This window comes from Cololabis saira, chromosome 13 (genome assembly GCF_033807715.1).
Source record: "Cololabis saira isolate AMF1-May2022 chromosome 13, fColSai1.1, whole genome shotgun sequence".
Lineage (NCBI taxonomy): Eukaryota > Metazoa > Chordata > Actinopteri > Beloniformes > Belonidae > Cololabis > Cololabis saira.
This window is the reverse complement of record NC_084599.1, coordinates 22,417,651-22,433,380: the sequence shown is the minus strand read 5'-3', so window position 1 is coordinate 22,433,380 and position 15,730 is coordinate 22,417,651. Positions and strand designations below refer to the sequence as shown.

The following is a 15,730-nucleotide window of genomic DNA, read 5'->3' as shown; positions in this document are numbered from 1 at the left end:
TTTCTTAAAAAAAAAAGTGAGTAAATGCATTTCTTGGTTTTAAAGATGTCTAGGGGACCGAAGCCCTTCTTCAAGTTCACACACCCTGCACTGCAAAAACAAAGAGAAAACTGCCACCGACATGGAGTCAATCAAACTAAGATTTGTCTCAGTGTTTTATGATGTTTGTCTGCACGTCTGGCTCTGGAAGAGTCTATTTGTTCAGAGAGCAGCCTGTCACACACAATAACAGCAGCTGAGACGCTGGACTTTCTGCACATTACATAAAACGCCTCGCAGCTCTGAGGCCGTCACGCCGAGGTAGATCCGAGACGCAGGACGAGAAGGGAAGAGACAGGGTGAGATGAAATGGGCAGAGCAGCGGAAGGAATGAGACACAGACAAAGACGGAGGGGGAGGCAGCCTGGAAAAATAGTTGTTGAGAGGAGACAGAGGAAAGCCACTAATGACAGCAGAAAAAAAGAAAAGGGGGCCACTACTGTAGCGTCTGCTCGGCTAAAATGACAATAAGGCAGGAACAGGCAGCCCTGCTGTTAGAGGTCTTCGGAGGGATTAAACAGCTACAACCACAGCGCCTGAAAATAGACCTTTGTCTGAGAGTAGACTGTTATTAGATGGTCTAAACATGGTGTCAATAACACCGTTACTGCACCTCCAGACACCCAGAAGAGACAAGTCAGCTGGCTAATTGGGTGGGCAGGATTATTTTGATGAGTAGTGAATAAAAACCTCAATAATTAGGCAAAATTACATGCTACACAAGTTTAGTCTGATGGATACCATTCACTGCATGCTTGAGTTTCTTCTAAATAACACCCACATCTGCAAAAAAAAAAAAAAAAAGAAGTCGCATGGCAATAAATTCAGGCAAAGAAACATAATATTTTCAGGAGTTTTTATTACTAAATGTCTCTAAGGCAGCAGTTTGTGCTCACAGGTCTTTCTAATGTGGCAAAGTGAATAAAACTAAAATTTTGTACAAAAATGAGTTTAGCTGTGTGCTACAGATGTCAGATGTCTGGTGAATGCATTTACATAAAATAATATTAATAATAATAAAAACAATAATGGGAATTATATACATTCATTTTCCCCTTCAAGTATGCTACGATCCAAAGTGACTAGTGTAAAATTGTTTGAAGAAATAAAATATATTCATGATTATTTACATATTACAGGTCCAACAACTATGCAATGGTATGTGAAAAGAAAAACAAAAAACAGCATAAAAACAAAACCAACTAGAAACAAATCAGTCTAAGCTGTTTTTACTCGTTTTCGTCACACACACACACTCTCTCTCGCTCTCTCTCTCACACACACTCACACACACTCACCGACTCGTACAGTGATGTGACTGACTGGCTTCTGAATTATACAACAGAGCAAAATACATTAAGAATTTCAGTCCAGCAAAGCAACATTTAAGACTTCATTTGATCAAACAGCGGCGCCCACTGACGGCCTCCATCCACCTCCCCCTGCTGAGGTTTAATAAAAGCCTGGAGCAAAACTAAAGCGATCTTACACAAGTTTTCCTTTTGTGAAGCCCCTCTCCTTCAGAACCTTGAAAAAAGTTTTAAAACGTAGCCATTAAATTATTCATGAGCTGGTGTATTTGGGTTAAAGTTTAGCTGTTAGCACATCAGTTATCGTCTACAAAAGCAGGTGGACTTTCCTCGTCCGACATGAAGATTGATCTGCGGGCACAACAGCAATCATGAAATCAACTCGCTCACCTGTTTTTAAGTTAAATTTAGGCTCAAATTAGTTATGACTACAGGGTTAAGGTTGAAAGTATTCAGAAAAAACACCACTGAGTGGGCTTTGAGCTTGCGTTGCTTGACAGAGTCTGGGAACAATTCTGCTGTATTGAGCCTGATCATTAAAAAAAAAAAGATATACATCACAGAGATAGTTGTGTGTTTCATATCGTCTTCCAACATATTGGGCAACGTCATGATGTACATTATCCGTTATGAGATCGCTATTCTGTACATGCAGAGATGTTTGTGATCAGGCAATGACAGAAACAAATCCAAAAACCAGATCTTATGCCAGATGGGACCTGGAGTACAACATGCTTGAAACGCACCAGTTATGGACACTCCCTGAAGGATTTTTTTTTTGTTAAAGTAAAAACACATTGTGGACGACCACATGTCATTTATCCTTCATGCAACAGGAACACAGAGAGGAACCGAGTCAGCCGATTATCTCTTTGGTTGAACCCACTGAAACAAGCAGACGGTTTTGCTTTAACTGCTACGTAATCTCAATGAATCATAACTCATGAAATGTACCAGAGAGCCAACGGACAGTGCACCGCGACTTTAACACACATCTGGAGATCAAACATGCACGCCTGCAATTATCAGCGCATTTGCACAACAGCATCAAATGATCACAGCTGCACGAACGACGAAGACTCCCTCTCCAAGGGAGGCGCACCAGAGCTGCGTACTTTAAGTGTAGAAACGCAGATTGAAAACAGACTTATGCTTGATTTTCACATCTTCATTTGTGTCAAATCTGTTTTTGACCCTTTCAGACCTGAGGTACGCTCTGAACACTGAAACTGGATCTCACAGATGTACCAGGTCTAGATGGGTTTAGCAATCATGTGTATGGAGGGAGAGAGATCACAGACCGTATGTACAACAATATACATCATATCCACAAAAACCTGCTTTCAACACCAGCTTAGTTTCCCTTCGGACATAAAACGTATCCACATGTCAACCGTTTCAGGATTTAAGGTTATCTTGTGTATGTAGAAGGAAAAAAACAAAAACTTTTTTTAAATTCAGATCTCTGGTTTTCATTTACGAATTAAAACTTCATATTTACTTGAAATATAGACCACCAAGAAAATAAAACAACCTGATAACGTTGCAAAGTGGGAAATAAGCGAACTGAAGTCCAGTGACACAATCTTTCAAAAGCAGGACATCATTCACGATAACTTTTCATTGGCTTTATAAAAAAAAAAAAAAGAAAAGAAAAACCAGGACAGCAGCGTGAGCTGGCGAGCAGGGACTATAAACTGCTTGAGACTTGTGTGCTGCTCTGCCATCCTCCATTTAGCACATACGGATAATGAAAAAGACAGAAGAGCGATGTGTGACCTAACTCGCATCAGGCAGCAATAGTGTCATGTACTCACAACCACTCTGGTCGTAAAAGTCTGTCTGAAACACTATTTTGGTTTTGAGGAAGGCCACAGTCCGACTGAAGCCGTTTCCAGACATCTTTAACACAGATACAGTACAAAAGTTACAGTATGCTCACTAATTTTCAAATAAAAAAAAAAGGCAACAAATCTTCCAAACAGATGTCTGTTAAAGGAGATATTTTTGGGAAACGCATGTCAGGTGACACAAACTACATCTTTATCACATCTGCAGGGGATGCTGGTGCCACTTTTAGCCAGGTTTAACAACAAATGCTGTTTTAAATTGAGTACATACCATACTCAAAATTTTGCAGATTTTTCCCACATTTTTACAAAGAATTAACTTTTCACTCAGTTTAGAAAGCAGACAGCCAAAACACGCCGCTGGATGATTTTTGTCTCACTTCCTGTTTATATACAATTGATCGAAATAAAAACGTCTCCCTTATTGAACTGAAGTATTATTACAGTCAGGTTTCACAACCAGTGACAAAGCTACACTTGTAAGCAACAATTTTACTTTCTGAAATAAGCACAATTGAGTACCAATAACAAAATTAATTGATGAGACACAATTTTAACAGCTGCACGATCAAAAATATACATTTTTTTTTCTTCAATTAAGTTTCTTCATTTGTCTGGAATGGAGTATTTTACACAAATGTGCAAATGAAAATAAAATCAATGAGAGGTTGCTAGTTTGTTGAATTTCTTCATGAACCAGATCCAGCCACAGAAAAGAAGGAAAAATAAAAAAACTGCAGTTAAATCTGGGGCTCACTACGTTTTCATGTTTCACTAACCAGCGTGACTGCTCTGCTCTCCACAATAACCCCACCAGTTCTTTTCCATGAGGCTTCTTTCAGTCATATCCTCTTCAGCTCTTGTGGCTAATGACGTTGGGTTGATAAAAGTTAATTTGATCTTTTCCAACTCACCACAAAGGATTTTGTTTTGCTCTGGGTTCCACATAATGAAAGATTACCGGCAGTTTCTAAGCAAATATGGAGTAGCAGGGTTCATAAATGTTCTTGAATGAAATGACGGGACACTGTGCGAGCAAAACAACTGGTGTACCTATGCATAGATATCTAAACTGTCTTACTGTACCCAGTCATCAATGAGAATGAGCTGGCCCACGCTAAAAACCCCCATCACAGACGCTGCTCCTGTCGATGGTTCCCGTGCTCGATTAGGGATTGAAAATGGTTCCTTCGATGCTGATGTTGGATCTTAAAAAAATATGACGTCTTCCTTATTGGGGTCTTCTGTAGGGATGGTGGGGAGTGTGGGGATCTTGTGGCTGGGGGCGTGAATGTTTACCGGGATGTGGGCCTGCGTGTTTGGAGCGAGGCTCTGCGGCGGCCCGTGAGGCTGGAACTGCAGAGATCCGGTGCTCTGCGCGTGGGGAGGCACGGCGGGCGGCTGCAGCGGGGGCTGAGGATGAGATGGCGCAGGAGGCACGGCGGGCTTCAGCGGGTTTGGAGGGTGGGAGGAGGCGGGCTGGATGTCTAGTCCAGTGTTGTCTGGAGGACTCAGCTGATCTATCAGACACATAAAGAAAAGGTCATTAGAAAATATCAAAACGGCAGATCAGTCAGTAGTCGCAGTTTAGTACGGTTAATTCAATCAAACTTCAATCAATCACATGAAACGCCGCCAATGCCTTATATAACTGTAATTGTAGAGAGAAGCAGATTAAAATGTCTGTGTCAGCAGTGCAGCCGCCTATTAATCACAGGGGAAGGAGGTGAAATTGATAGGTGTTTACACAGGGCGAGGCCGTCATGCACCGAGCTTCAGAGGGGAGGGTGATTGGGTGAGACCAGGCTTGCCCAGCGGAAGAATGCACGTCTGATGTTTGTGAATAATGCAGCAAGCAAACACAGACAAAACCAGATTGTAATTGGGTTTGTTGAGACAAAGCGGAGGCAGCGTGTGTGCAGAAAGATACCTGGGTGGTGATGCAGGGAGTGGAGCGGAGGAGGGCCTGACAGCGGGAGCTGCTGGTGGGGGCTGATGGAGCGCTTGGCCTTGAGGATGTTATCCTCTCGGGCAGATAGTTTCAGAGGAAGCATCTGCTTCATGTCCACAGAGGCTGAGAAGGGGAGGTTGAAAGGACAGGGGGAAAAAAAAGAAAAAAAAGGAGAGACGTAGGTTGAGTAAATTAAAAATCTAAATCAAATTGCAGTGATAAACTGGAGCAGTCTCTCTGGCCACTATTTGATACGTCCAATTTAAAGCTAATTTAGACAGTTGCTGTGGTTGTAATAAGGGTGATCTCGTCAAGCTGGTAACCAGGAGAAACCCAGCTTAATCAAACTTTACACAGGAATAGGAGCATCAGTAATCTAAATGGTTGTAGTTTTTAAACTGCTCGTCTTTTTGGCATCACTTCCCTTTCAGATGTGCTTTAACAGAAGAATGCAGACGTAAAAAAGTAAAAGCAGAAATAATCTCAATGATAATCAGACATCTAAAACAAGCACTGACAAGCTTAAAGGCATCTCGTAACATACTTTCTTCCATATTTGTGGCCATTTCAAAGAGCAACGTCAACATTTCTGAATTATGTCGGTGCTTGACAACGTCTCTGATGCCAGACATTCTGCAACCAAATACCAGGGAATGAGCCAATCATTGTGTCATGGGTGCACATGTTTTTATTAAATCCTGTGGAATATTTCTGTTGTTGTGTGATTACTTTGCATTTTATTAAATATTGTTAAAATCCATAAAGCTGTAAATAACTGTACAAGACAGTGAGAGTCCTCACCAGTGCTATCGGTGCGATGCGAGGCTTTGCCACCCTTCCCTCCTTTCCCTTTGCCACTGTTAATTGCTGCCAGTTTGGTGGGAATCTGCTGCTGCACCCCGACTGGTTTGTGCTGCTGGTTTGTGGTGCTGAAGAGATGGAGCGGCACTTCTGTCTTCAGCGGCAGCGGGAGAGTTGACGAGCTCATCTCCCGCCGCAGCGTCACCTCGGGGCGCTCTGCATAGTCGGCCGGTGCAACAGACAAGCTGCCACGCACGATGGGCTTCTGGGGAAGCGGTATCTCAGAAACACTGGTGGAACTGTTGAGGCCAGAGGATGAGAGGAGATCCCCATTCAGGCTGCCAGCCAAAGGAACCACCTGAAGGAGAGAGAATATTGGGCATTACTCTACAAGCTGCGACTGAAGGCTTGTTCTTGTAGAAAAAAAGATCTTAAGACATTTAAATTCAGTATTCAAGTTTGAAGGATGGCATCCAGCTCCGCACTATAATCATTTTCCCCTCTGTGGTTAAATATCTTTGGGATACAGATATTACAGTTTCTCAGGATACAGTTTCTCTCACACATAATCACCAGTAAAGAATACCTTCTTTTTTTCTAGTAAAATATTTGATGACTTTCTGCCGAGTAGAGAAGACACACAGATTCGGTATAAATCGCGTGCGTGATGCTGGAGACACACAATCTGGTTAGGCTGAGGATATTTACGGGCTAAAGAGGGAACGGGAAACATTATGGCTGGTTTTGATATCCCCCACAAGGACAATGTGCACACAAGCAAACACAAAATGAGAAACATAAAATCCCTAATGGTCCCTGTTCAAATAAAGGCGTGTCTAACAAAACAGACAAGCCTGTTGAAGGAGCAGCGGAGCAAGAAATGGGCCTTCATGACATCAGTGGATAAAAAAAAACAAAAAACACAGACGGCATTGTCTGCTTTATTACTAGATTGAAGGAAAGATGATCTAAAGTTAGAGTCAGCTAAATTATCCAAGAAGAATTCAATGAAACGGACCATCAGTGGAATGCCCTGGTGTTTGTGTTAGTAATCCCACAAGTCATATCTTATAAAAGGACTTTAAAAAACAAAATAAGTGCCAGTTGGAAGCCTCTCGCCCACTGAATGCGACATGTGCTGAAGCCTGAATTATGGTTCCGCGTTAAATCGACGCAGAGCCTACACCGCAGGGTACGCGGCGACGCGTAACGTACGGTGCTAAGTCCACCACTGGGTGCAGCACAAGTCAGCCGCGATTCTCGGAGAGAACTTTTGGAAACCTTTAGAAAACTGTAAATGTGACCAAGCTCCTAAGAAGTGGCGCTAACTCGAGCTTTATCTGTTGTGTACGATGTAGGGCTGTGCGATTAATTGATTTTAAATCTAAATCGTATTTATTAATCACAATCGATGTTAAAAAAAGGAAAATCGGAAAATCGATTTTTTGCAGCTGGCTGCATTACAGACAGAGCCCGTCTAGTCATCTTTGTTTGGTCAAGAAAATTGCAAATGTTGCCACTTTACTAAACTCAAGGAGGATTTACAGTATCTTTCAATTGCACTTCATTCCCAATAGGGACATTTGTTTGCTATTTTTCTTCAAAAATAAAGATAAAATATTTATTCAGCAATTTATTCAGAATCAGAAAAAGCTTTATTGCCAGGTCAGACATAAATCAGACGACAGAACTTGACTCCGGTTTACACCGATGGCACCATTAATACGGACGCCATTCCATTGTCTTTTGTAGTTTTACCAAAAAAATCGAAATCGAAATCGAAAATCGGTTTTTCAGAGAGAAAAAAAAAAAAAAAAAAAATCGGGATTTTATTTTTGTCCAAAATCGCCCAGCCCTAGTACGTTGTGGACTCCTCAGGCCACATAACCGATGGATGTGCTAAACACTTCGTATGGCCATGAAGAATACATGATGAGTCCCACAGTAGTAGCTGCAAAGCATGACCTGATGACTTTAGAAAGACAGGGGTTCTTGTATGGAGAAACTTTCTCCACACCTTCTTAAGAGAAGGTATTATGGCTCCACCTTTGCCTTCATCATTTCTCATATCTCAGCAATCACTCATCCTGGCACACAGATGTTTCATTGTTTCTGGAACAAGGTGATCTTTATTTAAGGGGCATAAACAGCAAGTTTGCAGGGCAGTAAAACAGGCAGAAGGCTGCACAAAGAGCCCTGATTGACGGCACATAAACAATTACAATTTACTGCCTCCCTGAGAGCTCGGGTAATAGCATGTTTGGGGTAGCCAATTATACAGCCAGGTTCATCTCATCACCGCAACGGCATGGAAAATTCACATATTAAAACATATCGCCACCGATGCTGCACAATGTGTGTCTTATACATAATGGAAACCCCCCGGAGGGAAACGAACTGAATAATGTGCAAAGCAGTAACATGTCAAACTGAGTTATGAATGGGTTTTTATGAACCATCTGCAGCTCTGATCTGCAGCGAATTAACAAGATTAGGAAACAATTCTGGCTAAACATATCTAACCCAAAATCAAACTGTGTCCAAGTATTTCATGCAGTTTATAGATTAAAGGATTACTTGGACTGAACTACATTCCCGACAACAAAAAACTGGCAACTTTGTATAAATGAAAATTATTCACAACTCATTTGAATAATGGATTACTCATCCAATTAATTAATTAATCAAGAACTACATTATAAATGAATAAACTATGGAATATTTAATGATCCGGAAAGAAACTGTTCTACTTTACAGTAAAGTGATTTTTATTGGCTTTGATTCTAAATGAGCTGCTGCCATGTACGTTATTCAATAGACCTTTTAAGAGAATTGGAGGCGGGACTGATGCACCTTTGTTGCACATCGATGCCCTGGGTTTGGAGCAGGAACTGAAGGCCTACAGGGTACGCGCTGGCAAACAGAAGTAGTCAGAGCCAACGCTATCGATGCCAAGGTCACTCAGCTGATTCTGCATTGCAGGCTTCCTGTTTGGAAGCAATAACTGATGTGGTGCAAACTTTTAAGCTGCCGCTACTCCGTAGAGAAACAATAATGGCTTGCAGCAATGACATCTTTTTTTATGTCAATGTTGCGTAAAAAGGAGTTTGTGTTTACTGGGATTTAATGGACTGAAGATGTGCAGAGAAAGAGCTAAAGACTTTTCTTTTCCTTCAGTTTCTTGAGCCGTTTTTTGTGCATGTAAAAGTTCTGCAAGTGCTGCACCAGAGCGACATTAGACACCAGGTGTTTTTAAACTTTCTTGTTCATATCATTTGCAGCATTTCTGCCAAAGGCTATTTAAATATGCCTGAATAAAGAATCAACGGTTGCCTCCACCCAAACATTTCTAACAAGTGAGAACATGTCGAGTCTCAAACAAGAGGATGAAGAGGCTTGAAGAAACAGGATCTAAAAGTCAAGGTTTGAGACAAAGAATGACGACAGGTGCTGCAGCAATGCAAAGTGTGAAGACGGTGCGTCTTCTGAACGCCAGAAAATGTAAATTAGTATCTCCCAAATTAAAATTATACTTGTACATTTCCACCTCAATTAAGTGCACATCAATATAACAAACTGAAGAGTAAACATTAGAACTACTTATAAAAGACAGCGATTCAAACAATGTAAAGCAAATTACACATATGTAATCATGTTATAATCAGGTTATATTGTTGTTTCTGTTGATGAAGAGTCTATGTGCTCATCTTCAGCAATAGTCTTTTCAGCAGCTATTCATGTCAGATGATAACGTTTACAGTTTTAGCTCTTAAGCAAAAACAAGAAAAAAAAAAAGGTTACTAAAAACTGCCTGGAGGCAACTTAAAAAATGTTAAGGGGGCAAAGTAGCGGTTATTCAGCGATGCACGCAAGACTTTCAGAGGAGCCGGGGCTCATGCTTTGATCTTGTAGTCATAAGACAAGCTGTGTGTCCTTTAAGGTTTCAGTTTGACTGTTTACTGCCATTCAATCTTGCTTATGCACATGCTTTTTGACTTTTTAATAACACACATGCATCTGTTCAAAGCCAATAAAAACTATAAAACAAACTGATCAGATCAGATAACAGATGAAAGAAATGCCTCCAAGTTCCTCTGAAGTCAGGATGCGGCACCACTCCCATCGCTATAGCTCTAACGTTCACGTGTTCAGAAACACACAACACTTTACCTTTTATGAGGTCTAATCCTAACTTTTTGAGCTTGCTGATGAGCCTTTATTTTGGGCATTAGTGATTAAATGTCTGTTGATACCAGACTGGCTCCGAGCCAGGAACGGAGCCTGTGGTTTCAGCTAATGAAAAGACTGTTTGATGTTGTTTGACACCGAGTGGGAACAAACTACTTCCACATATCTCAAAATCCCAGCCAAGAAAGTCCCACAGTGAAGAACTGAGAACAAAACATGAACGGGTAGACTTATACTAAATATCGGCGGCAGGAAATGAGGAGGTACTGAATGCTGTGAGGATCTGGATATAATCTTGCAAAAAATAAACCCTGGACAAAAATCATATTCAGAGTCACTGTTTAAGTGTTTAAAGCCCTCTATAATTATTAGACTTGTCACAGAAGATTAAGTCACTTCATGCAGAGGCTTCCACTGCTTCAAATTAGCTCTTGATGTGGCTTTCCATGAGCTGCTGTGAAGTATTTTCGATTCAACTCAAATTCAAAAGACCTTCTGTGGCCAGTCATGATCTGATAAGTGGAATCATTCATACCAGCTGGTTATGTTTGTGTATTTTAAGACTCCAGTTAGATGAGAAATGGAAAGGTTTTTAAATCTTCAGGATGACACGCAAAAACAAACGGCAGATGGAGAGTAAGATAGTTCTGGAGTCAGGAGTAAAGTTACAGTACTAGTTTAAGTATAAAACAGATCATGTCAACTGGTGGGTTTGGATGTGAACGGACGAGAGCCTCATCTGTAAGTCAAGTTGGTATGTAGTATGAAACCGTACACAGCAAAGGACTGACGTGATGGCATTAGTGGAAGCAACATTTGAGAGAAATGTGTCCATATTAGGGCTGTTCGATTTTGCCCAAAAATGAAATCTCGATTTTTTTCTCTCAAAATCCGATTACGATTATTTTGTGAATTGACAAAAGGCAAAGAAATTATTTCAAATATGCTGTTTTTTTATTGAACATTTGCCCCATTGGGCTTTAAGTGCAAACTTTGCTCTTATTAAACCAAAAATGAATGAATAAAGTGCAAAACTCTGTAAAATAAGTGGAAAAAAAGTTTTAAAAAATATAATGAAATATAAAGTTTTATCTCTGAAAAAAAAAAAAAAAAAATCAGCAAATCAGCACTTGCAAACATACAGTAAGTTATATTTCCAATTAAATAAAACAAGATATTTTCTAATTAAACTAAACTGGGTCTTTGCATGCTAAATAATAATGCAACCCATGAAGGAGGTAGAGGTGTGTAATGTCAGTCATTACATTTGCTATTCACATTTGCAAGGTTTTTGCAAGGAACACGAGCCGGTCTACCGCATCTGGCTTGAGGGATGCCCGGTGGCATGTTACAACGCCCCCTCCTACACTAAAGAGCCTCTCCGATGGGGCACTTGTCGCAGGTATTGAGAGGTATTTCCATCAACAAGGTTAAAAAAAAAAAAAAAAAAAAAAGTGAAAAATCGATTTTACGATTTTCACATTTTAACATTTTAATTACATAATCGCGATTACGATTTAAAATCGATTAATCGAACAGCCCTAGTCCATATGCATGTACCTGTATTATTTTAAGTTTTTGTCCTTTCTGGAAGCATTAGAGTAAATATAACAGCATTTAGTGTGTTTTACTGAATTCCTTCGGATGAAAGAGTCATGTGTGAATCAGGTGGTGCAGCTTCTATAAATATTCCTGCTTTTCTTTCCTTATCTGGCTGCATTTTTTTCTTTTTTGAACCCAATATAGAGTCCATCTCAAGATAAAATGTCAAATAGTCACAGTACGCATTACCTCTCCTCAGCCTGTCACAGAGAATGAGAATCAAGTGAGGGGTGATAAGGTGATACGGGCCTTTGTAAACTTTCAGGGTTTGTATTAAGCAACTTTGCTGTGACTCCTTGACAGATCCGTTTGCGTCGTGCATGAAATTACAGTCGGTGGATCTTTCTTAAAAGCTTTCTCCCATGAAAGTCACAAACAATGGCCCGCATTGTATTGCAAGGAGAGAATGATGGATACAAGGAAGGAAACACGGATGAAAAAGGAGGATAAGGAAAGTGAAAACAGACCGCTCTGTGTCGAGTTGGATTCCTGGGTAGAGTGGTTGGAAATTATTGAGCTGTTCCTGTGTTTATCAGTTCATCGCATCTATGGAACAGGTCGTTCAAGGTGACACTTTGATAGAAGCGCTGAACTCATGAGCTACAGAAATGAACAGCATAATATCATTTACACTGCACTGTGATGGTTAATACGAGTCCAACTAGACAAAGAGTTGTAAAGCAACAATTTAAGACTGAATTTCTGTAGTTATTCAAATGGGAGCACAATCCTGAGGTGCAAAATGAGACAAAAAGAGACCATGTCAGTCTCGTCATCAAACATATACCGACACTGACTGATGCTGACCTAACAGATATATTTCTTCAAGAGGATGCTATATTAACAACTGGGGTTTTCTGTGCCAGTCTGCTACTTAGTAAGAGAGAAGAAAGAATCCTAACAGCAGCACAGTGAGGGGACGAATAGACTTGAGAGGGGAGGGGATCAGTTCAGAGGAAAATGTGCATATTAGATGCAATTCAAAAAAGGATTATAATAACAAAAACATTTTGAAACACACTGGCCTTTTTTTAAAGACTAAATAACGATTTCAAAGATTTAACGAGGAAACCCTGTAACGCCCGCCAATGTAATAATGCCCACAAACGTAATAAACCACAAACGTAATAAAATTATGCAGCTTTTAATGTAATAATCCTGCAAATGTAATACATTTCCCACAAACGTAATAGTCGCTGCCTACTACAAACGTAACACGCGATTTCCCACAAATGTAATAACTATTACGTTTGTAGAGATTTATTAGGTTTGTGGGGAAGTGAAAATCTTCAACTTTCAATGTTGTAATAACTTCCCACAAATGTAATAATGCAATGAATAATGGTTGTTGTCGTTTGATTGTTGTTGTTTCTATCCGGTGAATGTGTAAATTATAATAAAACCCATCCTCACTCTCGCAGCCTGCCCTGCATAATTAATGCTGTAGATGTGTCAGACCCGACACTTTTTCGGGGAGTGTAACGTTAGGCCAACTGAACTGTAGGCTATTCTGTAGTAACTGGACTATATCTACCAAATGAATTACGTTTACTTAGTTTGTTTTGGTTTCATCAATTTGTGCAAATGGAGGAGGAGGAGAGCCCTTCGGGTTTGCGCGATTCAGGTTTAGGAGCTTCATCTTCATGAGAGAGACGCAACAACTGTTTGTCTGTTTTGGAGGTGGCAAAGAGAAGAATAGATATTTCCTCACAAAGACTGTTACACTGGATATTTGCGAGTACATTACCCAGACCTACGGTGTGCCCAAATTCAGAGCGCACTCCACTGCGCTTTGCCACCTCGGTTAAAAAAGTATTTACAGCTGATAATGAATCACTGTGAATACATCAATGTCAGTTACGTGTATTGAATGGATGGATGACAACTAAAAGCGTAATCAGACAATCTTTTCTGTTTTATTTTGGACATAGACTAACATGACAGCTCGGACATCATTTTTAATCATCTCTCCAGTCTTGATGCTCCGGTCAGCTCGAGACAATTGTCTCACACTAACAGTCTTTGTGAGGAAATATCTCATTCTTCTCTTTGCCACCTCCAAAACAGACAAACAGTTGTTGCGTCTCTCTCATGGAAGGTGCGCTCCTAAACCCGAATCGCGCAAACCCGAAGCGCGCTCATGATGAGATGAGGTATCTCCTCCTCCATTTGCACAAATTGATGAAACCAAAACAAACTAAGCAAACGTAATTCATTTGGTAGATAGAGTCCAGTTACTACAGAATAGCCTACAGTTCAGATGAATGGCCTAAAAAGGGTCGGGTCTGACACATCTACAGCATTAATTATGCAGGGCAGGCTGCGAGAGTGCGGATGGGTTTTATTATAATTTACACATTCACCGGCTAGAAAGGACAACAATCAAACAACAACAACCATTATTCATTGCATTATTACATTTGTGGGAAGTTATTACAACATTGAAAGTTGAAGATTTTCACTTCCCCAAAACGTAATAAATCTCTACAAACGTAATAGTTATTACATTTGTGGGAATTCGCTTGTTACGTTTGTAGTAGGCAGCGACTATTACGTTTGTGGGAAATGTATTACATTTGCAGGATTATTACATTAAAAGCTGCATATTTTTATTACGTTTGTGGTTTATTACGTTTGTGGGCATTATTACATTGGCGGGCGTTACAAACCCCTTAAGTGGGTTCTGTCTTTGTGAAGTCTTGACTTGTGTGACTGATGACATGAATGACCAACTGTTTTTACCTCTACAGAGAAAATACAGCTAGTGCTCTCTGACATTATAGTAGAACCAAACATGCTTAGTTGAAAACCTTCCTGAAGATCTACATTTTTCTGATTTTTATGGCTAAAGAATTAGTTCTGTTTGTTACAGGCATGAGTGACAAGATGTCTGTGCAACATCACAACAAAAAAGGTGTATGTCCACCCAGGGACAGATAATATACTTCCTCCCAGTCCGTTAGTCAGAGCCAAGCTCCTAAACAAGCGGAGATGACATGGCAGTTATTCTGCTCAAACTGCCAAGAAAGACGAGAGGAAACTGTTCAATATTCTCCCAAGATCACATCCCTTTGCCAGAAGCAGATGATGATTTTGGATCCGGACCATTAAAGAGACGGATTAGTGTCCCAACAGTGCCAAAGTCAGCGAAAGTCTCTGCAGTGCTCACTACTTACTAAAACTGACCTTCTATCATAAGACTTTATGTCTTGTAGATAGAGACTAGAATAATATACCTTTGAAGACTCATCTGAATGTAGAGCCCCTCTAACACTGTTCTCCTCAATAACATTGTTCTTTTCAACATAAGTTAATGTGATCTAAATGTTTTGTCACTAAAAACATTTTTGTTTTTGGAAGTCTTGAACTCGTCCTTACTCCAAACAGATGTTGCTTTTTTTTCCCTTTTAAAATAAATGCTGTCATTTTCTTCTATGGCAACTGCTGCAAACACCGCACCTCAATAGTCTTCCTCTTGATCTTCTTCAGGTGCTCCAGGCGTTCCTTCTCTTTCTCCACAGCTCTGGTGGATTCTCTCAGTCTCTCCAAGTCCTCCTGATATGTCTCTCTCTGCCTGTCCAGCTCCTCCTTCTCTTTTGCAAGTTGGTCCTACATTAAAAAGGTTACAAAACATAACATTCACCATTTTTTAGGGTTCCAGTCCAACTTAGATATACACCTGCTGATAAATGATATTGATATCGAAGGGGACTTCTCGTAGTCATTTCAAACTAAATATTTTCAATAAAAGTGGAAAAGCAATCCACTAATACACTTTAAATGAATTATGCTTCATCTGAAAAGGATACATAATAGGGATAGAGAAGCAGCAGCAGAACCTTTATGGTAGTGCTGTTCGATTAATCGATTTTAAATCGCAATCGCGATTATGTAATTAGAATTAGAATTAGGCTCTTTAGTGTAGGAGGGGGCGTTGTTGCCACCGGGTAGACCGGCTCGTGTTCCTTGCAAAAAACTTGCAAATGTGA

At 40.3% G+C, this 15,730-nt stretch overlaps 1 protein-coding gene across 3 annotated transcripts in view; it reads right to left on the bottom strand.

Annotated features, from left to right (window-relative positions):
• Positions 1–881: 881 nt before the first annotated feature.
• arhgef18b (rho/rac guanine nucleotide exchange factor (GEF) 18b) overlaps positions 882–15,730 on the bottom strand; it is a 57,731-nt gene continuing 42,882 nt past the window's right edge. For all 3 annotated transcript variants that reach the window (XM_061738308.1, XM_061738309.1, XM_061738310.1), the window contains 4 exons: positions 15,201–15,350; positions 5,952–6,309; positions 5,130–5,273; positions 882–4,719 (listed from right to left, as the gene is read on the bottom strand). In XM_061738308.1, the coding sequence (XP_061594292.1) occupies positions 4,409–4,719; positions 5,130–5,273; positions 5,952–6,309; positions 15,201–15,350 (963 nt within the window). In that variant the 3' untranslated portion in view covers positions 882–4,408. The remainder of the gene's footprint in view (positions 4,720–5,129; positions 5,274–5,951; positions 6,310–15,200; positions 15,351–15,730) is intronic.